General features: G+C 36.5%; 1 protein-coding gene across 15 annotated transcripts in view; it reads right to left on the reverse strand.

Moving 5' to 3' along the window:
* Positions 1-576: 576 nt before the first annotated feature.
* LOC18437496 (beclin-1-like protein) overlaps positions 577-26,206 on the reverse strand; it is a 34,153-nt gene continuing 8,523 nt past the window's right edge. The window contains exons 5-9 of one of the 15 annotated variants that reach the window (XM_088864782.1): positions 23,311-23,359; positions 14,236-14,307; positions 11,819-11,965; positions 2,018-2,167; positions 577-1,000 (exon numbers count right to left, since the gene is read on the reverse strand). In XM_088864782.1, the coding sequence (XP_088720908.1) occupies positions 14,302-14,307; positions 23,311-23,359 (55 nt within the window). In that variant the 3' untranslated portion in view covers positions 577-1,000; positions 2,018-2,167; positions 11,819-11,965; positions 14,236-14,301. Of the gene's footprint in view, positions 1,001-1,793; positions 2,168-11,818; positions 11,966-14,235; positions 14,589-23,310; positions 23,360-24,198; positions 24,295-26,206 lie in introns of those variants that run through there. The other 14 variants (XM_088864744.1, XM_088864753.1, XM_088864764.1 and 11 more) reach the window with 14 other exon arrangements.

Consider the following 26,206-nt stretch of genomic DNA (forward strand, 5'->3'; position numbering starts at 1 on the left):
TTAACTCTCTATCCCCGTTCATTCATTTTCTTTCTACTAACCGCACCCTTTCTCTCTCTCTAGGTGATTTCTCACTCCTGAAGTCCTCTCTCTGGACTAGTTCCATTCTCTCTCTAAAGGTGTGATTATTCTATCCATAAGTCCTTTCCCTCTCTAACCAAGTCCATTTCCCATCTTTAAGTTCTCTCCTTAGCTAGCTCCTTTCGCTCACTAAATGTCATTTTCCTAACTCTTTTCTCTCTAAGCACTCTCTATAACCATGTCCTCTCTCTCTCTGAATCTGTGAAGCCTAATCTCTATGAAGGTTTGTTAGATCACCATCAAACCCAATCTTTGTATTTGAGAACTTCCGGATAGGTTATTAAACAAGTATTGTAGAATTTGCCAGGTATTAGCAATTTCAGTTTCCAAGGACCTAGAACTTCCAGTTTTCAGGGTATCCCTGCTTCTAGTTATCCCAGAGGATGGGGGCATATGAGAAGTTAAAAAGTTGGGAGCAGGTCAACAAAGTCCAACCCATCTATCTCAAGTACTAAGCAAATCCACACCAGTACACGCTCCATTCAAGAATGTATGTACTGATAATCTTATTTCTTTTATAAACCACTACGGATAAGGCAGCCATGGTAAATGAAAAATATTAAGATTACCAATGAATCATGTAATTGACTGAAGTGATCTATTCTGCTCAGGGGAACACATAAGCGCCCGTTGTATTTACATTGAAGTATTATGAAATATTCAAAATATATTAAATGCAAGGATCTCAGGTGTTTGTGGGAACTCGGATTCAATCTTCAGTCGGACCAGTTTTGGAGTAGAGAGAAAGTTTACTGAAGGGTCTCGATGAGGCTGGAAACCGGTGTTGCCAACAAACCAGAAGAGAACCCATTTCAGGTTGCACAAAGTGTACTTCAGGTACTTCAGGGCCTTGGTCCAATTCTCTGGCTTGTTGAAGCTCATAATGATGCTGTAATTTTCCACTTTGTCATTTTCAATCCTGCCATATGTATCCCTTAGTTTGATATTCAAATTCCTAATCAAATTAGTGGCTATTTAGAAAGCATCATGAGAATACGTCAAATTTCAAATAAGATAAAGCTGAAAAAGATGATTTGAAATTCAAGGTGATCGTGGAAAGACATCGAGAAAATAAAATGAAAGTCAATAAAAATATAATGTTGAGGTTATGATTAAAGAGAAAATGAATGAATGGGATGACAAGAGAGTCTATGAATGTCCAGTAATTGCAATAGGTACGTGTTCACCTAATGCTGCACATGCATTAAATATTGAGAATTGCGCAAGAGTATGTCAATCCGCTGTTGTATCATAATGCAAAGGAGAACCTCTGATATTGATATATAAATCACATTAGGGATTGTACATATGGCCCTAGCCATCATATATACATATTTGGAGGTAATTTCTGCTTCCCAAGCTATCTCTTTATTACATGCGTAAGATCTGTCTCTAAGTTTTGTGTACCGCACAATGGACAAATTATTCATAATTCAATCTTTTCATTTTGATTCAACCGGGACTCCTACCTCAATCTGGACAAGCTCAACTGGAAATCCAAATTGAGGATTTTCTGGATGGTGGGTTCCCTCACTTTAGTTACCCGACCTCGAGACACTCAAATTCCATCTTAACTCACAATGTGAACAACAGTACTATGTGAAGATCAACATTATGAATAAAACTAAAAGGATGAAACCATAAATTTTGACACATGTAACTAATCACTCGATTTGTTAGGTGTTATAGAGCACTATTGTTTTATGAGAGAATTGTCATCAAGCACTTGGTTACAATATATTTTGCTTGAAAGTTATCAGGCAACAAAAAAGCCTACTGAACAAAAACAACCATATCATGAGTTCCTTTGTCATAGAAAATAATAAATAAAGATATCCATTAGATATTAAAAAAAAAAACAGAAAATTATAGAAAGAAGATTAGCTATATTTGATAATTTTACATACACAATCGAAGAAAAGAAAAACAAGTGTACTTGTAAGGAAGCTTAAAGCAGTCTTCTAACGGTATGCCGCTTTCTTTATCCATAGAATTTGCGAACTCTGCAAAATCCTTGAGGCAAGCCAAAAACAAAGTCATTGCTGTGTCATAGCGGGAACTCCAAAATATGTTCACTGGACCAAACCTGGAAAGAATTGAGGCGCAAGTAAGTGATTCTTGACAGTGAAACAGCTTCCAACTTACTGTTAACCTTAGAGCAGCAGGAATAGTCTGATATAAAGTTAACATGTAGAAGCTGTCAACTCATCACATTCATCTTTCTCGAGAACAAACAAGCAATGATCACAGTTAGAAACATTATGAATAAAAAGGAAAAGCATGAATAAGACAATGTAATTGTCCTTGCTAAAATATACATAAAATATTGTCCACTTCTACAAAAGGGACACATAGAGAACAGCTCTTCCCATACAGAAACTGCCAAAATGCTTACGTTACAACAATTTAGAAAATGTGGATTTAACTGGCATATTGAAGGCAGTGCCTAGGCGGCCAGGGGGGTCTAGCCTACTAGGCACCCCCCTTGCCCTGTTAGGAAGTTTACCTCTTCCATGAGGCTGCCCAAGACAGCAAGGATGGGGCAGGGTACCTAGGGGATTGGAGTTCTAGGGAAAAACAAAATGCAAAAATTAACCTTGATAAACCCATAATGTGTTGGACATTGGTTTGATACAAACATTTGACACTTAAGTGGCTTAAAAGCACATCTTTTAACCCTCCTTGATGTTATAACACCAACCCAATCACCTTCAGATCGAATCAAAATCTTCAAAATTAAGAACAAAAAAAAAAATTGCACTCTCAACAATCTCACCAAACACTAGTTTTTAATGTGTTTAACACAAAAAAAACTAGTATATTTGTGTGTTTTCGGGTAGGAGTCCCACCCCCAATATATTGTGCCTTTAGAAGAGAGGAAAATAGCCTGAAATGCTCTTTACCCAAGGGCATTTTCAACCCTTGGATAGGGGTGAAACAAGGAGGGTGGCTATGCTCAGATACTATGCGCAGGCATGCGGCCAGGCTGCCCCATCTAGCCCCCTCTGACCACCTCAGGCCGATGCCTAGGAGGGTCAGGCCCCCACTTTTTTGATGTGTCGTTCATAGGGGATCTCCCAAAAAAGTGGTCACTCCAAATCCAGAAGCTCAATCCTGTGGTCCAGAATAAGAGATCTTGATTCCATTCATTTTTTGAATTTGGGGATCTCAATCCGCAAAATTGAGGCTCTAGATCCCTGGTTAAGGGATCCGGATTCCTCTCATCTAAATCATGGGTCCATGAGTAAATGGAACGTAGAGTCCAATATTATACTGAAGATCACAAGCACATTTCGAGTCTCATGCACTAACCGCCCCCTCTCCCCGCCCCCACTCCCCCAACCATCCTCTCTCTAACTCCCAAGACCATAATCTCTCTCTCTCTCTCTCTCTCTCTCTCTCTCTCTCTCTCTCTCTCTCTCTCTCTCTCTCTCTCTGTGCAAGAGCATATTTCTCTAAAAAATTTTGAAATATGAATTGGCTTTCAGTATAGAGATCAACAAGTTGAGAAACAGTCCCAATGCCCACAATGGCAACCAAGGTTTGACACTTGAAATTTGAACTTCGAACTTGTAAATCACAAACATAATCACAAACATAATCACAAACATAAACACCATAACGTACAAGATGCTGTCATATTACTTTATGGAACCTATAGATGAGCAAAAGTAGCATTATGTCCTACCCTAAATCCTTTTCATTACACTTACTGGAAACTCTATAAGCCTTATGCAATTGAGCTGTCTCTAATGCCCTCTCGTTGACCATATCTACCATTTTTGCAAGTTGACCCTTCCTTTGCCTCTAGGCCATTTTTTCCCCCTAAATCTAAAGAGGTTTGACCAATCGCATGCCAAATCCCAAATATGTGAAAGGACCCAAACGAGGGAAAACAAGGATACCGCATTTCCTGAAAACACTAGAGCTGCTTTCACATCTGAGGACTGAAATTCGAATCCTCATTTGGGTTTTCAGTTTCACTTCTCACTTATGAAACACACTCCAATGTTAAACAAAATTAAGAACTATTCTAAAAACATGATTCTTTTTTTCGTTTTTTGGTGGAAAGAACAGTATTTTTTGTATTTAATGACACTATGATTTTTTAATTCAGAAAAAACATTAATCACATCTTTCAATGGACTTCCTTCCCGAGCTAGAGTACCCCATTTGGGGAGTCTCGATTCTAAGCTAGATGGGACCTCCATCCCATATACTTTATCGTTTGATCTTGAACAAATTTGGATCGTACTCCTTTCACATTGGGATCATGATCCCTTTAACTCATGGTGTACAGATCTTGATCCCTACCCCACTGATCTTTGTGCATCTCTCAATCCAGAGATTCCGATCCCAATCCAGGATTTGACCACTCTCCCGATCCCAATAATGATGGGGATGTGATCAACAATGTATTCAATTTGACAACTTATCATTGACTTTAGAATTGAGATATCAATGTCACTTAGTGATGTTTGTTATTAAATGCCATGCTTAAAAATTCCCGTCCCCACTTGGACTTGCCCGAATCACCCAAAGCTGGTGTCTTACCAGTTCAGATGCACCTAACTCGGATTATTGTTTTAAAAAACGGTCTGCCCGACACTTAGGCGCCCGGAGGACCTCAAGGCTCACGCCGAGGGCCAAGCAGCCCTCCTCCCTGGGCACCAGTACTTGGGTGGCCGCCCAGGTAGCCCAGGCAGATGCGTAGGCGAGCACCCAGCACCTAGTCCTAGGCAGGCCCCAAGTACGAGCCACTTTTTTAGAATAAAGTGCCCCTACCTCGAGTCATTTTTGACCCACAATTGTTTCATAAAGGATATTGGGGGTATTCTAAATCGAAGTGAAAAAAAATTGGAATCTAAGACTCCAAATCTATTGATAAAAAAAACTGAGATTTCAAGAAACATCCATACGCTTAACTCTTCATTGTTGGAATTTTTTAGGGTACTAGTGAAGGTATTTGAAGACTTTTTGTCTTGTCCCTTGAGTAGTCCATCCTTTCGTATTTCATATTTGGGCCATTGGTTTTATACTTCGCTTTTGTATTTCATCTTGTCTAGTTGTGATCATATTGATGTGTCAGTATGAAACATGCCATATTCAATTAGGTTTCGATAGTTGGAGGTTAACACACATGGACTTGTTTATGTGTTTTATTTTTTTCACTAAATTTTCAATTATTTTAAGTGTCGATGTGTTTCAACATTCATGCATAGATATTTGCATGGAGAAAGTTAGTTTGAATGCATATAAATGAAAAAAAATATACAAAATTAACAGGACGTGCAATTTTCACCTCGTGGTGCCTGAGGTTTTGGGCAACCACCTAGCGCCCTAGCGTTTTTTAAAACACTAACTCTGACAACCCCAGTCTGTCCAAGTCTTATAGAACAAATATGTGATAATGGTCCAAGTCTAGATCAGTCAAACTAGGGCATTGGTGAGGCAACTTGGAGCTGCCACCTGCCCAGCCATGTGTTTTTAAAACACTCACGAAATGTATAAAACTAGTTTAATAGTATAATGGGCTCCATCCCTCTGAATTTCTTATCTTTCTACTATTTGTCTTTAGCTGGTTTTTGATTTATTAGCCATGCCACCGTAATATAAAGTTTTGAATCCACCAAAGAAAATTTGTAATCAATATTCCAGATACATACAATAGCTAGGACAATGGGGTCCACAAATTTGTAATTCAACCTATCAAATTTAAGAGGTAACCCTTTGGGGGAGAACAAATCAACAAAAACACATTCTACAAAGTTCGTTATGAGTTTTCTCTTTATTCATAATGTCAATCTCTGAAAACGGCTCAAAAACTTCAATTGATGTAAATTAGTGGGTCCATAGAAAATGAAGCAGAAACTGTTATGGAAACTAGACAAATTAGGCATTTATGCAAGAGTAAGATGAATCTTGGTCACCACCATCAAACAAATTTGAGAATAGAGTCAAACAGAAGGAATTCGAAAACTTTGATATCATCATCATCATCATCACCATCACCATCACCATCACCATCACCATCACCATCACCATCATCATCATCATCATCATCCGAGCCTTATCCCAACTATATGGGGTCGGCTGCATGAACCCTTCTTTGTCAGTCCACTCTATCAAGGGCCAAACCCTCAATCAGACCATAAGTCACAGTATCTCTTCTCACTACTTCCAAGATTCCATCCATATCCTTTTGGATCTTCCCCTTGCCTTTTTAGATCCTTCCACTTGAACCAAATTGCCCCTCCTAACTGGTGTTATTCTAGATCGACGCTGCACATTCCTACCCAAGTCTACTTTTCCTCATCTTATTTCCTATTAGAGCCACTCTTAAGGTCCCTCTAATGCATTCATTCCCTAAATTCTATCATTTCTTGTCTTGTCACTCACCGTCTCAGCATCCTCATATCAACTAAACTCATTATATCGATAATGTTGTTTCTTGACCGCCTAACATTCTATCCCACAAGTATGGTTGGTTTTAAGGCTGTCCTAGAAAACTTCTCCTTCAGTTTTATTCGTATGCAGTGATCACATAAAATCCCAAAAGCACATGTCCAATTCGCCTACCCATCTCCACATCCCCCGCCTATCTCCACTTCATCCTATAAAACTTCCCCTTCAGTTTCATTGATAAGGCACGATCATATAAAACTCCAGAAGCACTTCTCCGCATCACCCACCCAGCTCTAATTCAGAAAAATTCAATATATATAATGAAAAGTAGAGATTTTCAATTCACTATTCAACCTGGGAACAAGCTGTCACAATACCTAAGGTGATATTTTGAATGATTCATATTACTACTTTCTGAAAAGAGCCACCAAAGAAAATTTGTAGGCAATGTTCTAGATCATATAATAGCAAGGACAATTAGAATATCCATGCATTTACAATTAAACCTATCAGATTTAAGAGGTACTATAGTAATTGGCCCTAGGGAAGAACAGATTTTCAAAATACATTCTATAAAGTTCTTTATGAGGGTTCACTTTATTCACAATGATAATCTCTGATCACTGCTCATAAACTTTAATAAAGGTAAATTAGTGGGGACATTGAGAACGAAGCAAAAATTGTTAAGAAAAACTACTTGGAACAAAGATAAATTAGGCGTTTATGAAGGCTAAGATGAATCTTGGTCATCAACATCAAACATAACAGACGCTGCAGATCCCAGATCTACAAAAGGGTTAAGTGTGAAACAGAGGGAATTTAGAAACTTCAGAGCGAAAAAGGAAAAGCAAAGATTTCCCATTCACCGTTCAAGTTGAGAACAGGCCGCCACAATCACTACAGTGATATCTTGAATAATTTCTACTCAAAAAAAGATATCTTGAATAATTCACATTAGTACTTCAGAAAAGAGCTGGCCAAAGTCTATATTCTAGAAATAAAACCAGTTGCAGGAAAGATAACTTCCGAAACACCAAGAGGGGTGGGAGGTATGGTCATCTCAAATTCCCAGTACTCCCACCATCCCTGATACAGTGGAATTTTCTTTGGAGAGGAAGTAGTAAATCCCACAAGTTTATGCAAACCGAAAAGGGTAAGAGGATTGGGAAGTAATAGGCTAAGGAGGTGAATAAAGCACTTCTAAGGGAAGTGGCTGTGAAACTAGGTGAGGGATGGACCGTGGACAGGTGAAGTTACAGTTGTGTATAGTTTACTGGAGCCTCTTTTCCTATTGGTTTGGTAGATACCAGCATCAAAGAGAGATGTCACCATTGGTTGGCAGGCCCAAATGGAGAGAAAGCACCTTGACTATGGATCACCATCAAAGTAGAAGATTGAATGTTCCCAATAGGAGCATAATGTGTTAAGAATAGGCTGACACAGGGTGGTTAAATTATTGACTCGTTCCGTGGGTAGAATGATGTGGTATTTATCTGAGATTTATTTGGATTAGCTTGGGTGACTCCACGCTCAGTCGCAGAAGTGGCTTATATGCATCTTGGCTGTTGAGGATGGCATGGTTGGCTCATAGTTATGGGGAGCACCATCCCAAGGGAATGGTGATGCTCTGGGAACATGCATCCATGTTCCCAGAGTTGATCCTCCTTGGGAGCTCACTGCAGATTACATGGGATCTTGATCCATTACCATGGAATCTTGATCTCATTTAACATGGCATTATGATTCACAATGTCATATATATGATTCGATGATTTTTTCCTCGTGATAATTGATATATAATTACTCACATTGTCAATTATAAAGTTGACTAGAGTCACTAGAATACTAATTATAACAGCTTGCATCTGTGCATGTATTTGTATATGTTGATTACACGTCTCATATCGATAGGATATCAAAGACAGATCTCAAGGTTCCATGAACAACATCAAAAGATTATCTTTTCTTTGAAGCTTTTAACAAATGTCTCAAAAGAAACACTCAAAACAATTACAATGCAATAAACTCATTATAAATGGAATGCATCAGAACTGAAAATCTTATAAAACAAAAACACATATTATCGATCAAACCAGTGTTCAAAAAATCACCAATCCGGACTGGTATTTCTATACAACTCAAGAATTGCCGGAAGCGAGCTTTGAACAACATCAAAAAGATATCATGGTTTAAGGATAAACTTCAATTACCTTTCTTGTCATGGCCCAACAATCTCAATTATTTTCTTTATGGGACCCTCTTGCTATGAAACTTCCATAGTGCATTCATGTTAAAAAAAAAAACTTCCATAGTGCAGCAGTATATAACTATAAAAGTTAGCCTATTTTATAGTGTTCCTGGCAAGCGCTTCCAGGTACATATATAATATGTATACATAATACCAAAGATTTAAACATGGGTGATCCAGATCGGAACGGGCCAATCCGAACGGGAATCAGTGGCCGATCCGGATCCCGTTAAATATCGGGAACCGACTGAATCGTACCCCCCCCCCCCCCCCCCCCCCGTTATGAACTGGCTGGTTCTGATCCGACCTGTTCTGTCAGAGAATCAGCTAATAAAACCTGCCCGGTTCTACAAGGAAACATGGCAAATTCCTCAATTCCCACATTTGTTTTTTATTACTTATATTTTACTATATGCAGGCGGCCCCACCTCCTTTAAACAATTTTTTTTAATATGTTTCATCTTTTTCTTTTTTTAAAATATTTTGTTAAGCCCCACCTCTTTAAAGAGGAGAGACCCCACCTCCATCACATGAAATAACCACCATCTTATGCATTCATGCGAGCCTATATGCCTGTTTGTAAGAGCATGTCTCTCGGCTTCATCAAGGATATTTCTTGTGATTCACAAAATCACTAACTCTAAAGCAAAGATCTCTCTCTTGACTCCCGCTCTCCCTCCAAGCCTGAGTTTCTCTCTCTCCTAAACCCACAAGCAAGACGTTTATAGACCATTCAATTGTTTATCTAATTAACAAATTGAATGCAAAGGGGGATAGAGAGAGAAAAAGCGCTAAAAATAGAGAAAGGTTTTCGTGTTACAAGGCACAACAATTGATCCCAAAAGCCTAAGTTCTCTTCTTATAAACCCAAATTTTGGAAATAATCCACCTAAATGAAACATTCAGAAAAAGATGCAAGCAACTTTATAATTCGTTGAACAAGAGCCTATAAAGAGGAAAGAAATAACTTACCAGGCTCTGTTCTTCAAATATAAAATAAAACTGAACTTTAAGAGAGGAAAAAAATGGAAGTTAAACCTACACTTGAAAGAGAACCAATCCTATAAATGGAGCATGTAGACTATTGTATATAACTCATGATCTAAAGAATCTAGGACAGAAACACATGATAATTACGTATTCTTACTTGAAATAATTTACAAACCAATGCAAAGTTAAAATTTGCATAGTTACCATAATTAAAAAATAATGTTAAAAATACAAAGAAAAAAATACAAAGAACTCAAACATCTCTCTCTCTCTCTCTCTCTCTCTCTCTCTCTCTCTCTCTCTCTCTCTCTCTCTCTCGCCCAAGCATAGCAATGGGGAAAAGTGTGAGCCTGCCTATTACTACGTTTGGGCAAACCTCCATTTAAATAGATTTGTAAATAATTTTGTCAGTCATTTTAAATTTGTAAGCGTATTATCCTCCACGGAAATTATTTTTATCTGAAATTTTTGGAGCATCTATGATCACCCACAATCAATTTAAAAACAAAACTAGAGCTCAAAAAAGATCCAAATCAAGGACGAATTGTGAATCATTCATTTGAAGACAATTTATCTAGATCTTTCTTTGAGTTTTACAAGAGAGAAAACTTTTCCTTTTGTGAGATGGCATGATGCAACAAATGGGTTTGTGTATTGCGTTTTTTTTTTATTTATACAAATATTATTCTCCCTCGTTTCTTCACTGAAATCACAAAATAAGCATAAATTTCTTTTTTTGAGAATTATAAAAATAATATTCTTTTTATAAAATTACTATATCAAAATTAGTATCAATAAAAACTAAGACAAGAATCAGTGTCTCAATATTCACATGTTTTTGCAAAATAATGAAAGTCATAATGCAATATCTACGTATAGGTCATATTTCAATGTTGTATGCATATCCATGATGATTGTAAGCTGTTTTTCTCTAGTAATGTGAATATAATAGTCAACAGACATCCAAACAAGGGAACGGCATCTCGATATTCACATGCTTTTGCAAAATAATGAAACTTCATAATGCACCACCCCTAATTTTTTTGGAAACCCAAAAAACAAATATTTTTGGTGAGTTTTTTAAACTTTTTTCAGGCCAAAACCAACCGATCTGGCCGATTTTCCAATCCAGATTGCCAATCCACCGATCCTACCTAGTTTTTGGGGTAGCGGATCCAAGTCACCAATTTGTTTCCTTAAACCTTGCATAATACATGAATTCTAAAGGTGCTCCTAGACAAGCAAACCTATGCTCCCGAGGTAGGGAAATTTAAGCAAGTGACAATTCCCATTGCACCCCCCCTCCCCCCTAATATGAGTTTGCTCCTGCCCCAGATTCGAAGTTCCCATCAGTCACAGAGAGAACTTGCTTATGCTCCCCTTTGATCGAGTGCTATTTCTATAAAAAAGATCGATTAGAGATTGAATGGCTCCAATTGAGATTGCTTCGGCTTCTTTTCAATCAAAAACCCAATCAAAGACAAGTTCTACCAAGGCCAGGATCTGAAACAGAAGATTCACTTTCCGGAATTAACATCGTGCTCCCCAAAACTCTGGCTGCCTCATTATGGCAATTTCGTGTTATAGAGTTCACATGGACCAGTGAATCCAAGTTAGACTAGCTCAAGTGACTAGGAACCAGCCAAAGGGGCAATGCAGGGCCTAGAGGGATCAGGGGTTTACTAAGGAACCCTGGGAGACGGCAATAATGTCAGTCTAAAGGCCCATTGCTTTTTGGAGATACTTCCTATGCGAAATCAAAGGCTCCATAAGTAAAAGGATACTCTATCATGGGAAAATAGGGAGCCCACTTCTTGCCCTTCTTCAAAACCCAAAATTAACTTTGATGCATTTTGTAGGTTCAGAAATGGAACATGCGAAAAGAGAGCAGGTTATTCCTTAACAGTAAGCAAAATTGAGACTCTGTCTTGGGGAGAGAACCAGCCAGTTTACAACCCTTGTTTAATATCCAAAATTTATTCAAACCTGCCACGGGAGAGGGGGAGGACCTTGATTAACTTTAGCTAAAGAGAATTTCCAAGACAACAAGGGAACATGTAGACAAGAGAATGGGAATGCATTGGGAATGTGTACCAGCTTTCAAACCGCAGAAATGTGTCTAAGAGCAGGAACACCACCTTAGATGGAAGATCCCAGTAACCATGAGACGCACGTAGCTGTCGAGGTTCATGACAATGTTTCTTCTGGATGGGTTCTCTTTACTTCATGATCTCAGGATAGCTAATGCCAATGCAAATGCATGAGTTAGTGAAGATGTTTCAAGAGATGCAATATCAATTTTTCAGATCAATTTGATGCGGTTTAAGCATCTCTCTTGTTACACTCAACATGGATTGCTCTTCTAAATTTATAATTTATTAAAAACATTACTATTAATGATCAAAAAGAGTTAAGGAACATGGGAGAAAAATTTTCTTGTATACAAATTATTGCTAAAATAGAAACTATCAAGCTACAAAAAAATTTCTTGCATGTAAATTATTTCTAAAATAGAAACTATCATGCTACACCTGCATGAGAGCACCAATCAAAATTGAAAAAGCGAAATGTATGTCTGTGATTATCATCTCATCAAAAAATCCACTCATCATCCAGACATTCAAAAGATTATCTAAAAGATGAAAGAAGACCCGCAAGGGGAAATGATGATAACAGCATAGCAAAGTGTGTTTTCCATCAACTGAAGGAGGCTGAAAACCCCATGAGTCCATACCGATACGCTCAGCACCTATTGTGCACTAAAAAAGTTGGAGGGCACGCTTTTACTATAGGCAGGGGGTGTCGACCGGCAAGGTCAGAATGTGCAGTCAATAGATGTAATCCAATTTCATTCTCAAAGGAAGGCGTCAAAATGAACTCTTAATGGACAGATGGGATCCCCAAGTAAGAATAACTTTATGATTTCCTCCTCATTTTGAGAATGTAACAAGTAAACACTAGTTTTTCCATTTAGTTTGCTCTTTGGGAGTCAACTATTTTATCAGCAGGATGTTGGGTATTGCCAGGAACGTAAAAGCAAATGAACAGAAGAATAATTTTGATTCATTCTAGGTAAATTCACATAAAAGCATGGTTTTAAAATGTGGCCGCATATTGCATTATGCGCTGGGAACCGCATCGCATGAGGCCACATATGCACTTTCGAGGGATGCACCCGCATAGGCACCGCATCCCGCATAGCCCGCATATGTGACCAGTGAGTGATGTGAAAAAAAAAGTCACTTGAGAGTGCATATTTTTACTTTTTAAGCCCCGAAAAAGGGGGAAAAGGGTTTAGGGGGTTATTCTGTGGCTGTTTACTTCATCAAATCGATCAAAAAAAAAAGGCGTAGCGGAATTTTATTTTTTTGAAATTCTTAGATTTTCGTATTGGTTGATCTTTGGTTGTGGATTTGTTTCTTTTGGGTGTTCATTTGCGGAAGTTTTAGCAAAGTTAACAACAAATCGAGGGTTTAAAAGACCAAGAAGAAATCGATATTTGTTTTTTTTGGGTGTGATACTTTGGAACTCTTTAATCTTCATGGACTTTTAGTTTGTATTTTGTAACTTTATAGTTTGTGGTTGCAAATTTGTGATTACGGTTGTTGAATGATGTATGAAACTAGCTTCAAGTTTTTAATTTCTACTTTCTAATGTCTTCTATGATCTATCAAGGGATAGCGGGTACCGAATCCGTGACAGCTGATATTTTTGGAGTTAATGAATAAAATAAATATCTAATATCACATAAATCACCTCCATATTTTTTTTATGCATTAACCTTTATTTTTAGATTTTTTAGAATTTTCTTATATTTATTGACTACATCAGGGAGATGCAACCGCATCGGCCTCCTCGACGCATCGAGCCACATCCCACATTTTAAAATATTGCATAAAGTCATCAATCTTCATTAGATACACCGAGCAAAATGAAAATAGACTGCAAAAAAGAACAACAACCGCTTATTTTGGAATTTCAACTAATAGAACAACTTGTTATCATTATCCAGTCAGGTATACAAAGATTTTCTAATATTTTGCCAATACCAGGAACAAATCAAAAGGAAGGCAGCTTGTATTATCCCGACTGTAAAACCATTGTGAGAAACAATGGGGGCCATGGGCATTGAGCAGGGAGACAATAGTTGCTAATCAGGTTTCAGCTGTTGGTGAGAAGCAGTAATAAGATGGAAACTTAAAAGGAAATCAGTTTATCAATCATATAGGATTCACGGTGGCTATGTGACTTGAAGAGTAGAAGAAAATAATAATAGTTGACAAGCTCCATGTGAATTCACTTAGGCAGCATTGATGTAAGCGAAAATAAAACTATTTGTGTGAGGGAAACTTGAATTAAAAATTAAGTCAATCAATGATTAAATTCTTCCAAAGGCAAATACAAGTTGCAAAGGGCACATGATCAGGTATTATATGATGGATTTTGAATCCCAAGTAATTATGACATTTAAAGCCAAGTGACCATTGCAAAGATCAGCAACCATTACTTACAGGTCAAATGTATTGTTGTTGCTGTCCGTTATCCGTGGGTAACTTCCCATTGGAATAATCTTGATTCTATATCTGCAATCCACACAATTAAGGAACATCCCACCACCCCAAGTTCCTAAAGAAAAATTGACACAAATAAATAAATAAATAAATACAAGCATAGCCCATACTGCCCTAATTCTTTCCATCCTTTGTGTTATTTATTGATTCAACATAGGTGGCAATTCTGCTTCAGAAACTTGCTTTGGAACTCCCAGAAAAGGATCTTCAAGGGATCTCGATTTCTAAACTTTGGGGTTTCAATCCCCTATGCATGGATCGCAGTTCCTTTTGTTAGGAATCTTGGTCCCAACCTTAAAGACCAAGATAACAACCAAATTGATGATTTTCTTAATTTATAGCTAGCTAGAAACACAACTATACTTTCAATATAATTACATTGCTTATATTATGATTACTAGCGGTATTTCTCCCATCCACTCCTGATGTGCCCATTAGAGCAAGGAGATTTGTATCTGCTAGCGAAAGGTACTGTAATGGGCACACCAGGAGTCGGCGGGAGAAATACCACTAGTAATTCTATTGTTGAGGTGGAGAAAACGAGTATTGAGGCTGCAAGGAAAAGTATAATTGATGCAATGCAATACACCATGAAAAGTCATGGAATGAGAACTAATCTACGTCATATGATGCTTCTTGCAGATTTGAATACTTTCTGGGTATGATAATCCCTTTTCTCAATTTTAATAGTCTACCCACGATATCCAAGGTTTTATGTGGTCTCTCTCTCTCTCTCTCTCTCTCTCTCTCTCTCTCTCTCTCTCTATATCTCGATATATGTGCATGTGTGTGTGTGTGTTTGTTAGGCTACTCTCTCATGGAGTATTTCTTTGACCTAATCAACATTTTTGGATACTTGATACTCTTATCCACAATATAGTAACTTCTTCATAATGTTATTTTAAGTAAATAATCAAGGATAAAGTAAAAATTAGAAACATAAGTATTTATTAACTATAGTAGGTCGTGACATATCACATAGAATGACATAATCCCCATGTGGTGTGACATCACCCTTATAGAGCATTAATTCCTTCACAACAACTATAAAAAACCTTTATCATCTTATAAAAATATCTATTCTACCCATCACTGATAACAAAAATTACCCTTCCTCAAAACGATCTTTTATATCAAAGCAAGGGTAATAATAAGTGTTCAACATATGTTGTGTAGGCTAAGAGAATCCTCCTTGAGAGGTAATAGTTTAACAAAATCCACGATATATATATATATATATATATATATATATATATATATATATATAACCTAAGAAGGGTGAGGACCTTAAACTTTTCCTTAACACATCCCACGCTGAGTAAAGGAGCTGGGTTGTGTTAGGTAGGCAGCCAACGTAAACCTTTGCCAAAACTTATCATGAACCCTGAACCTACAGTATCTGCTTATGCTAGGGCATTCCCCAAAAGCGACGCACTGTGCCGGAACCCGAGTACAGTGAAAAATGAGTAAGGGCTAGCTAGGGCATTCCCCAATAGCGACGCGCCGCACGTCGCCTGGTTACAGTGAAAAATAGGGAAGGGTTCTTGCGACATTCTAGACGAGCGCAGGTAAAAAAGCTCTTCTAAAAGAATAGGATATGTCTAGGCACATGGAATGTAAGAATGCTTACAGGTAAAAGTATAATGGATGAAATGAGATGAAGGATAATGAACATAGCCTGTCTACAGGAAACCAAAACGAGAGAAGGCTAAAGAAATAGATGGGTATAAACTTTGGTATACAGGAAAGTATAGTACTAGAAATGGCGAAGGCATAATAGTAGACAAAGATTTACAAGATAAAGTAGTTAATGTCAACAAAATAGGTGATAGACTCCTACTAATTAAACTTGTATTAGGGGAAGAGACAATTTTGGGAGGACGTCCATGACATACCAAATGGAGAGAGAACCTTTTTAAGAAGGGACTTAAATAGTGATGTGGAGTATGAAGGGGTACATGGGGGATATGGGTTTGGTGAAATAAATGAGATGAGTGGGACAATTCTAGATTTTGCTATGGCCTACGACTTAGCAATAGCAAACACTTACTTTAAAACGTGAAATGAACATTTAATAACCTATAAAAGTGGATCATATAAAAGCCAGATAGACTTCTTCCAAGTTAAGAATGAAGATCAACCATAATGTAAAGACTGCAAGGTTATCCCAAGAGAGAGTTTGACTACCCAATATAGATTCGTGATTATGCGCGTTTATATAACGACATAGAAGATCAAGGGTGAAATTAATAGGTATCCAAGAACTAGGTCGTGGAATTTACAAAATGAGAAAATAGACTTATTTAGGAATAAATTAGTCAAAGAAGGAAAATGGAACTCCAAACATGACGTAAATGTTAAACTTAAGGCATATGATAATCTATACAGTAAATTGGGAACAAGAAAAGGTGAAAAAGATGTCTTCAAATTAGCAAAACTAAGCAAGAAAAAGTATATGGATCTATACCATATTAAATGTATTAGAGTGAGGATCAAAAGGTCTTGGTAAAGAGGTAAACAATTGGTGGAGAGTTTATTTTCAAAAATTATTACATGACAAACACAATGGGAACATAACGGTAGAAGGAACCGTTGGCATAAAAGAGGACGGAGGTCATAGATACATTCAAAGAATTAGGATATCAAAAGTGAAGGAAATTTTGAAAAGAATGAAGAAAAAAAAGTAATGCAGTTAAAGTTATCGTGCTCGATTATCTGGAGCGATCAAATCGCTATCAAAAGAAGAAGAAATAAAAATGATTTTATTTAAATTTTTATTTTTCTTTTAGAGTCCATTTGAAGGGAGTCTATTTATTTAAATTTCAAATAATAATTTTTTTTTTTTGTGTTGGGGTCTGTGCTTAAAAAGTTGAAACAATCCTTTGTCACAATAGGAAAAATCACATAAATCTATGGGGCACCAATAATGACAATAGAATCCTAACTAGACTCAAAGACCAGACAATCACCTATTCATGAATCTTCTCTCGCAAGACAACTTCATGAACTCTCTCCCCACTAAAGATGCCTATCACACTATCTCCATACGCCCAAAAGGCTTTCATAACAAGTAATTGCACTAACAAACAAGCCGTCCCCAAGAGCACAATGGAGCATAACATCAAACAAGCCACTAATCAGGGAGTCTCCCAAGCCAATCTACAAAAATTTAAGATGAATGACCACATCATCATACCAAAGGAACAATGAGTCAATCAGCCCAGTAAGTGTTCTAGTGATTCATTCTCCCCCTAACAACCATTAACATGTTTGCTACCCACAACATAGTTAGCAAGTCAGGGAATATCAATATATCGGCTCACATAAAGTTGAAAATAAATCGGTTTTATTGTAAAAAGTCTGATGTAAAAATCAGGTCAAAAATACTGATCAAAAAAATACTTTATGTAAAAATGTCGCAAATACATGGGATTAAGCTCAAAAAATCAAAGTGAAAAAAACATATAAGTTTAAAAATTTTAAAATTTTAAAGTTCTAAAAAATAAAAAATATGCCAAAGTCAGCAATAAGTAATCCACCCATGAAAACATTACTAAAATAATATAATAAAGTCAATCAATTTAGATGTCTCATGACTCTCATCCCATCATCCGAAATTAAATACAAAATTCTTTAAATTGATTCAAAATTAAACATAATGCATGGTAGAGTCATCAGAATTAATAGAAAAGTTAGGAGTTTGGGAAGGTGAAACCCCCAAGTCATGTATCAATGCATTATCATCATCACAATCATCATATATGGAGGTCTCTTCATTTTCCGTCTCTTTGAAAATCTCTTCTGGCAATGAACCAAGCTTTTTTTTGGGTAAGTGGCAATGAACCAAGTTGTTCCAGACTAATTGCGTTACAATCTTGCTTTTCATTTCACGACAAGCAATCATCATCTTCGAGTTCACTCTTATGTAAACCAATTTGGTTAATATAGTTGGTGTCAATTTATTCTATTTTTTGGTTTGTGTCGCCTCAAAAGCATTCTAATTTCTCTTGCACGCTGATGAGCTACATGGTTGGCTCAAAATTTGAATAGCAACCATTCCTTCCCACTAGACTCCTACATAATGAGAAATTTTTTAGCCACAATTCAAGATACAATTAAAAGTGAAATAAAATTTATTTTTTAAATACACTAAAAAGCCTAATAATACAAGAAGATAGTTACAAGGAAAAGCTATTGACAATAATTCCATTGCAACATCATCAAATACATTTAGATCCTACGTATGGTACTTCAACAACTCTGAAAGAATACATTTTTATGCTCTTACTAGATCATTGTATCTGAAATCAAGGCAATATCAGCCTTCATTTCAGGATTATCAAGTTTAACAAACCCACCACACATTAAAGATGGATTAAAAAGTGCAGCAACAGCACGATTGGGGTGAATGATATTTTCTCTTCTCTTTTCAAAATTCTTTAACAATTCAAGATATCTAGATTCATTGCCATTACAAGTCCTCTTTAGTGCTTCCCTTGCCCTTTGTCTTGCTTCATATAAGAATCCTATACTTGACCCATCACTATCAACCAAACAAAGCTCTTGATAAGAGGCTCTAATGTGGTGATTGTATCTATCGCATCATTCCAAGATTTGGAGCTTTGAATTATATTTGTGATTTTTTTGCCATTTTCACTCTTGCTATAACTCATAGCTCTCCACTTAGATGATACAAATATCAATCTCGAAGCCTGTTCTACTTGCAATAAAGATTAAACCATCAAAAAGTTAGTGGCTAATCTAGTTATACCATACATTTTCAAATCCCATCCATTTGTGTGCTTTTTCATTAAATCTAAAATAATGATATGCTAACACAAAAAAATCCACTATCAACTTAGCATCATTAATGACACCTTTTACCTAAGTGACATCCTCATCAATATCTTGTAGAAGCAAATCTAACCCCATAGGTAGCACACCGTGTTTTATAAATATGAGGGAGTTTCGATTCTATTATATCACCAACAAGTACATAATTTGATCCATTGTCAGTGATTAAGTTGAACAATATTTTGTAGCCCTAACTCCTCAATAACTTTAAAAATCATCTGTTCAATAAATAATCTAGTTTTTCATTGCTCAGATACCTCAAATGCATTTATAAAAACTAACCCCTTTGGACAAGAAGCAACACAATTGAGGAATGACCGATTTTTTATATCCGACTAGAGATCTGACATCAAAGTGCATCCTAATTGAACCCATGACTCATTTATTGAAGTTACATATGCATCAATTTATGTCCTAAATTCTTGTACCAATTTAGTGCGAAGAGATGAATAACTTGGCAATGTGTAACCAACACTAAAATTGATACATGCATTTATCACAGTAACAAATGATTGTGCATCGATAACATTAAATGCAACATTATTTATGATAAATGCACAGGCAACTTCTTTGTCAATAAATGCACAGCCTCTCTCTCTGTGACTAAAATCTTGCCCTCAAGTACTTGATGATGTACAAGCTTTGGCTGTATGAGCGACACATGAGGAATCTTTTAAGCCCCCAAAGAAGAAGAACAAAATTACATCATATGCTCAAAATGTTGATCAAAGTTCGATAAGCGTAGGTAATTCTAATGCATCACTTGGTACCTCTACTACCAATTCTCATTTGCAACTGCATGTAACAATTTTGATGATGGTTACGCATTCACAAGGTACTCATCTCTTCGCACTAAATTGGTACAAGAACTTAGGATGGAAATTGATGCATTTGTAACTTCAATAAAAGAGCCATGGGTTCAATCAGGATGCAGTTTGATATCAGACCTCTAGTCGGATACCTCAATGTTGTTGCTTCTTGTCCAAAGGGGTCAGTTTTTATAAATGTATTTGAGGTATCTGAACATAAAAAATTTGGATTATTTCTTGAAAAGATGTTTCTTAAAGGCATTGAGTTAGAGACAACAAAATATTGTTCAACTTATGGCTAACAATTGATCAAATTATGTATTTACTGGTGATCTAACAGAACCGAAACTCCCTCATATTCATAAACTATGGTGTGTTGCTCATAGGTAAGATTTGCTTCCAAAAGACATTGAGAAGGATGCCACTTAGGTAAAAGATATCATTAAGGATGCTAAGTTGATAGTGGATTTTTTGTATCCGCATACCATTGTTTTAGATTTAATGAGAAAGCACACAATTGGAAGAAAATTGAAAAAGTATGGTAAATCTGGATTTACCACTTTTTGTTGGTTCAATCTATATTGCAAGTAGAAGAGGATTTAAGATTGATGGTTGCATCATCTAAATAGAGAGCTATAAGTTATAACAAGAGTAAAAATGGGAAAAAAAATCACAGAAATAATTCAAAGCTCTAAATTTTGGAATGATGTGATAAATATAATCACAACATTCGGGCCTGTTATCAAAGGCTGCGTTTGGTTGATAGTGAGGGATCAACCATGGGATATTTATATGAACCAGTACTTTAGGCAAGGAAAGCACTAAAGAGAAATTGTAATGGTAATGAGTCAAGATATCTTGAATTGTTGAAGAATTTTACAAAGAGGCGAAAGAAAAATATAATTCACCCCATTCAAATTGTTGCCGCATTTCTTAATTCATCTTTAGTGTGTCGTGGGTTTGTTAAACTTGACAATACTAAAGTGAAGGCTGGCATTGCCTTGATTTCGGATACAATAATCCAGAAAGAGCACAAGAATGTATTCTTTTCAGAGTTGTTGAAGTATCTTACGCGGGATCTAAATGTATTTGATGGTGTTGCAATGGAATTATTGTCAAAAGCTCATCCTCGTAAGTTTCTTCTCGTATTATTAGTTTTGTCATTATTTTAAGAAAACAAATTTTATTCCACTTATAAGTCTATCTTGAATTGTGGCTAAAAACTTTCTCATAATGTAGGAGTTTGGTAGGAAGTATGTGGAAAAAGCATTCCACTGGTTGGAATGGTTGCTATTCAAATTTTAAGCCAACCATGTAGCTCATCCACGTGCGAAAGAAATTGATGTGTTTTTTAAGGAACACAAACCAAAAAAAGAATAAATTGACACCAACTATGTTAACCGACTTGGTTTACATTAGAGGGAACTCGAAGAGGATGACTGCATCTCGTAAAAATGAAAGCATCATTTTAATGCAATTAATCTTGAACAGCTTGGTTCATTACCAAAAGAGGTTTTCAAAGAGACGAAATATTTTGGATGATTATGATGATTATGCATGACAACATGACTTGGGGCTTACACCTTCCCAAACACCTAACTTTTCTATTAATTTTGATGACTCTACCATGCCTTATGTTTAATCTTGAATCTATCAAGTGAATTTTGTATTAACTTTTGGATGATGGGATAATATTAATGAGACATCTAAATTGATTGACTTAATTATATTAGTTTAATAAAGTTTTCATGGATGGATTACTTATTGTTGGCTTTGGCATATTTTTTTATTTTTTGGAATTTTAAAATTTTTAAACTTATCTATTTTTCCCACTCCTATTTTTTTAGCCTAATCCGATGTATTCACGACATTTTTACATAAAGGATTTTTTCGGATCTGTATTTCTGACCCAGTATTTTCATCCGACTTTTTAAAATAAAACCGATTTATTTTTTATTTCATGGTGAGCCGATATATTGATATTTACTGACTTGTTAACTCTGATCCCCACTGCTAAATCCAATGCATGAATTATTCTCACCCTCCACCACTCTATTAAACTCAAATCACTAACACTAGCTTATTTTCTCAGTCCTCTAGTCCCCCAACTTAAATCCAATAAACTGTACTTAGCTAGAATGACATCCTTCCATAGTGCCTCCTCCTTGCAAACCAGTCCACATGGAATCCTTCCTAGAAGTGCCCACTAACATCTCTCAACCATATGATTCCCAGTCCCCACTCTCTTTTTTTTACATGCTCTTTTCCACATAATCAGTAGCGACTTACGAGATTCCAACAGCTGCTCCAAATATTCACATTGCAACCTCTTCAATCTCTCGGTGACACTATTAAGCATCTGGACTACATGTATAAAGTATATCAGCAAATCAGCAAGAAGGGAACCACTAAGTGTAATCCTCCCTTATAGAGAGTAATCTGCCTTCCACCATTCCAATTAATGGATCTCATAATCTCTTCTTAGGCTTACAAGTAAACAGAAGATGAAACATGAGGTATAAAGTTATGAACATACGAACTAATATCTTAGTCACCTGGCAAGCCACATAAGGTTATATCTATTCAAAAACCACATCTAACATGGAAATTTTCCAGACGTTAATTCTGAGCCCTGAAATCACCCTCTAACACATAAATCGTATATTTCTATTGAGACGTGGCCTGTATCATAAAAACCAAAGTGTCATCTATAAACTAAAATGAGTAAAACGAGAACCACTCAAGGTCACTGAGAAATCCCCAATCAGCTCAAATTTAAGGGTATGTCAACAACGCGACTAAACATATCAGCTGCCAATGTGAAATAAAGGGTGATAGAGGTTCCCCTTGCCCAAGTCCTCTAGGTGATAAAAATAAAAAAGAGAGGAAAAGAAAACCTTCAAAAGGTGGCTAGTTGGACATTAAAATTCTTTGGTTGTCTCATGGATCCCCCCTCACAAAAAATTATGTTAAGGAAAATAATAATATACGAGATGCAAAAAATGATGTACTTTGGAACATAAGGAAAAGAATTAAAAAGGAAATAAAAAAAATCCTATCTTTTATTTCATGCATCTTTGTTAATGGTTAATTTCTGTGAATAATTTCTTTTTTACCTCTTTTGAATTCTATGATTTCCCCATCCGCTTGGCTATACTATATATGTATTAGTTGATTCTTTCTAAGGTTCCAAGCCCAAGGATGAATCTCTCAAATTTGGAACCACTTTCTGAACATTGGTCGCAACTTTATTCTACCCAAACTTTTCTAGCATATCTGTAGAGATATTCTTCCACAAATGATTAATATAGGACAACCATGCATAACAGAGAACCTTTAAAGTACAACATACCTGATGCATTGTAAGCTGGAACTGGAAATCATTGAACTCATGCCAATACCTTTAAAAACAAGAAATGGACAAATTACTAAAGTCACAATATTCCAACAGAAGAAATCATCAAGAATTTGAATGCATTCAAATGCCAATGAAACAAAAAATCATGAGAGAAAACAGTACTGGTGAAAAACATGAAGGCCTCACAATAATGGAGCGAAAACAAGCATACACAGATAAAGAAGTCATCCATAAAACTAAAATAGTTTTGGAACACCATTAATATGACATAACATATCTCATCGAAATGGAAAATAAGAAATTCTGAAAATAATTAAGGATAAAAACTAATAGCAAAAAGAAGGATTGATGACTTGCAATTGAAAGTCTCACTTTATGCATATAAAGGACATGAAGAGAGTACTGACTACACTTACCCAAAATAAAGAGAGTACTGAATACATATTGCAAGTGGAAATCCAGTCTTGTGGTGGTTGGACTTATTTACTCCTAGGAACTGAAGGTGATTATCATATCATATGGGCCAAAATGTCTAATAATCGAAAAAGCAGCTAGTTATCCATTTTGGTCTTTCTTATCAATAGTTGTCAACATGAGATTCACCTATAACTTCTACAAAATACTAACAAAAGTTCATGTGTATAATGCACAAGCCATAGTTACTTGGTTGGCAACCCTTCAATTTCCTAATCATGACTGAAGCCACACATGAACGAGGCTCATCTAACATTTGATTCCATTTAAGGGTCACAAGCTGTAAGTAGTGATAATGAACTGGACAAAATTTAACAAAGGGATAAATAAGTGCTCCCATGATCAAACTTTGTAGATAGAGAGTTTCTATGTGTTGCTCCAAGAACTACATCAAGATAAATCACTTACTAGTATATCTTCACTATTTTGGCTTCTTAGTGGACAGCTAAATCAGGTGGATCCTTCTGCGTAGGCATGTTGGAGAAGGGCATCTACGAGGACCTCCTTGGACAACATCGCATGATCCACAGAATGAGTGAAATGTAATTCTTCCAAAACACAACGAATCCAATACTTCATCATTTTTCAGGTATCAAACTTTTACCAAGCATATTCTGCAGTGAAAGACTTTCTGCCAATATTATTGACATAAAAAATTCAACAATCTTTGCAGCAAGTGTTGGATTCTTCGTCAGGTTTTCATAATGAAGAACCCATAATAAAATTTGTCCAACAATCTGACAACCATTATTCAGCATCTACAGTTTTCCTATTAGGTGCAGCGTTGCTTTTAGAAGAATCCAAAAATTGAAGTTTAAATTTTTTTGATAATTATTATTCACTATTATATGGGATTTAAATCACAGGACCCCACCCCTATAAGAAATTCCTAACCCAATGATCCCCATCTAACCCACCACCCTTCTCAATGGATTCTTCATGAGTGTCATTGCCAGACAGGGTGCGGCTACCTTCTGAAGATGCTTTTTGCGAATGAGATGCAAAGCAAGCAAGAAAAAGGCAATGTTCAAAAAGGCAAAGGCGGCCTGCCCAGAGAGAAGAGGCAGTCTTTTTTTTTGTTCCTTTTTCTTTGGGGGGGCAGCATTTGTTGTGTCTATGTGTGCGTGCACAAGTATGTGTGTGAGGCCTCACATGAAATACTTAAAAATATCTTCTTTGTATCTTATCTTGTATGTAGAGTAAAAGAGAGAAAGCATAAGGAACTGTGTTTGTGAGAGGGAGGTCTTGAACATTTGGAGGACATTCCTTTTTCTTCATCTAATACATAGAGAGAGAGGGGGACGTCGCATCGAACACTTGGAGGTCATCTTCTACTTTTTGTTCTTCTTATATGTAAAGAGCGAGTATATGGGTCTATATGTGTCTTTGAGTGTGTATGTGTATGTGTGTCAGCGAGAGAGAGAGGCCTTGCATTGAACAGTTGAAGGCCATCTTCTTCTTCTTCTTCTTCTAATATGTGGAGAGAGTACATGGGCCCATAAGAGAGAGAGAGAGAGAGAGAGAGAAAGAAAGGCCTTAAATAGGCATTAGCTCCTTTTTTCTTTAGGTAGCTTATTTTTGCCGGGGGGGAGCATTAGGCGGGCACCCAGACCCACCAAGGCGCCGACCTCAACAAAATGCAATGTTGAAGAAATGCAAAACAACATTGAAAAATGATTAAATAATGTAAGTACCAGACCAAACACCTGAAAATTTGAAAGTTCAAGAAAATGTTTTAAGGCATTGCTACGAAAGCTCGCTAGATATGCGGTTATATTGATTCAAGGAATAATGTCTTGCAAATACATCAAGTAACCAAATCTCAACCATTAAGTATAATAGAAGTATTTCATTAGAAAAATTGTTTCATGTACAATATTCCTTACAAGCAAAGATGGCCAGAACATCAAAAGCTTGGAAGCAGAAAAAAGTGTTCAAGAACACCCACTAAGCTCTAGTAAATTTTAAAGTTACATTATTGTAATTTTGGAAATGAACTAAAAATATAGTTTTGCCGCTTTGTTTGTCATAGACCATCTAGTTTCTACGGAGAGATTTGGCTAGTAAATTTAAAAAAAAAATTAATTGTTCGTTTTGGAGTCTAAATGTTTATTAAAAAATCATCATCATCATCGCATTTTTCTAACTATTTGGGATCGGCTACATGAATCCTAGCTCGCCATTATGCTCTATTAAGGGCCACACCCACAATGAGGCCATAAATACCCATATATTTTCTCTCTACTTCAAACCATCTCCTTTTGGGGCCTACCCCTCATCTTTTCTGAACTAACTCGCACCTCCTAACAAGTGAGGAGGTCAATCTGGCTGACCTTCTCGAGAGCGAGGACGGATGATCCCACTGAGTTGGAGAGTTACAACCATTAGGAGAGAGAGAGAGGAAAGAGGTTGAGAG

This window comes from Amborella trichopoda, chromosome 1 (genome assembly GCF_054954075.1).
Source record: "Amborella trichopoda isolate Santa Cruz 75 chromosome 1, AtrichopodaSantaCruz75HAP2 v2.0, whole genome shotgun sequence".
NCBI classification, from domain to species: Eukaryota; Viridiplantae; Streptophyta; class Magnoliopsida; order Amborellales; family Amborellaceae; genus Amborella; species Amborella trichopoda.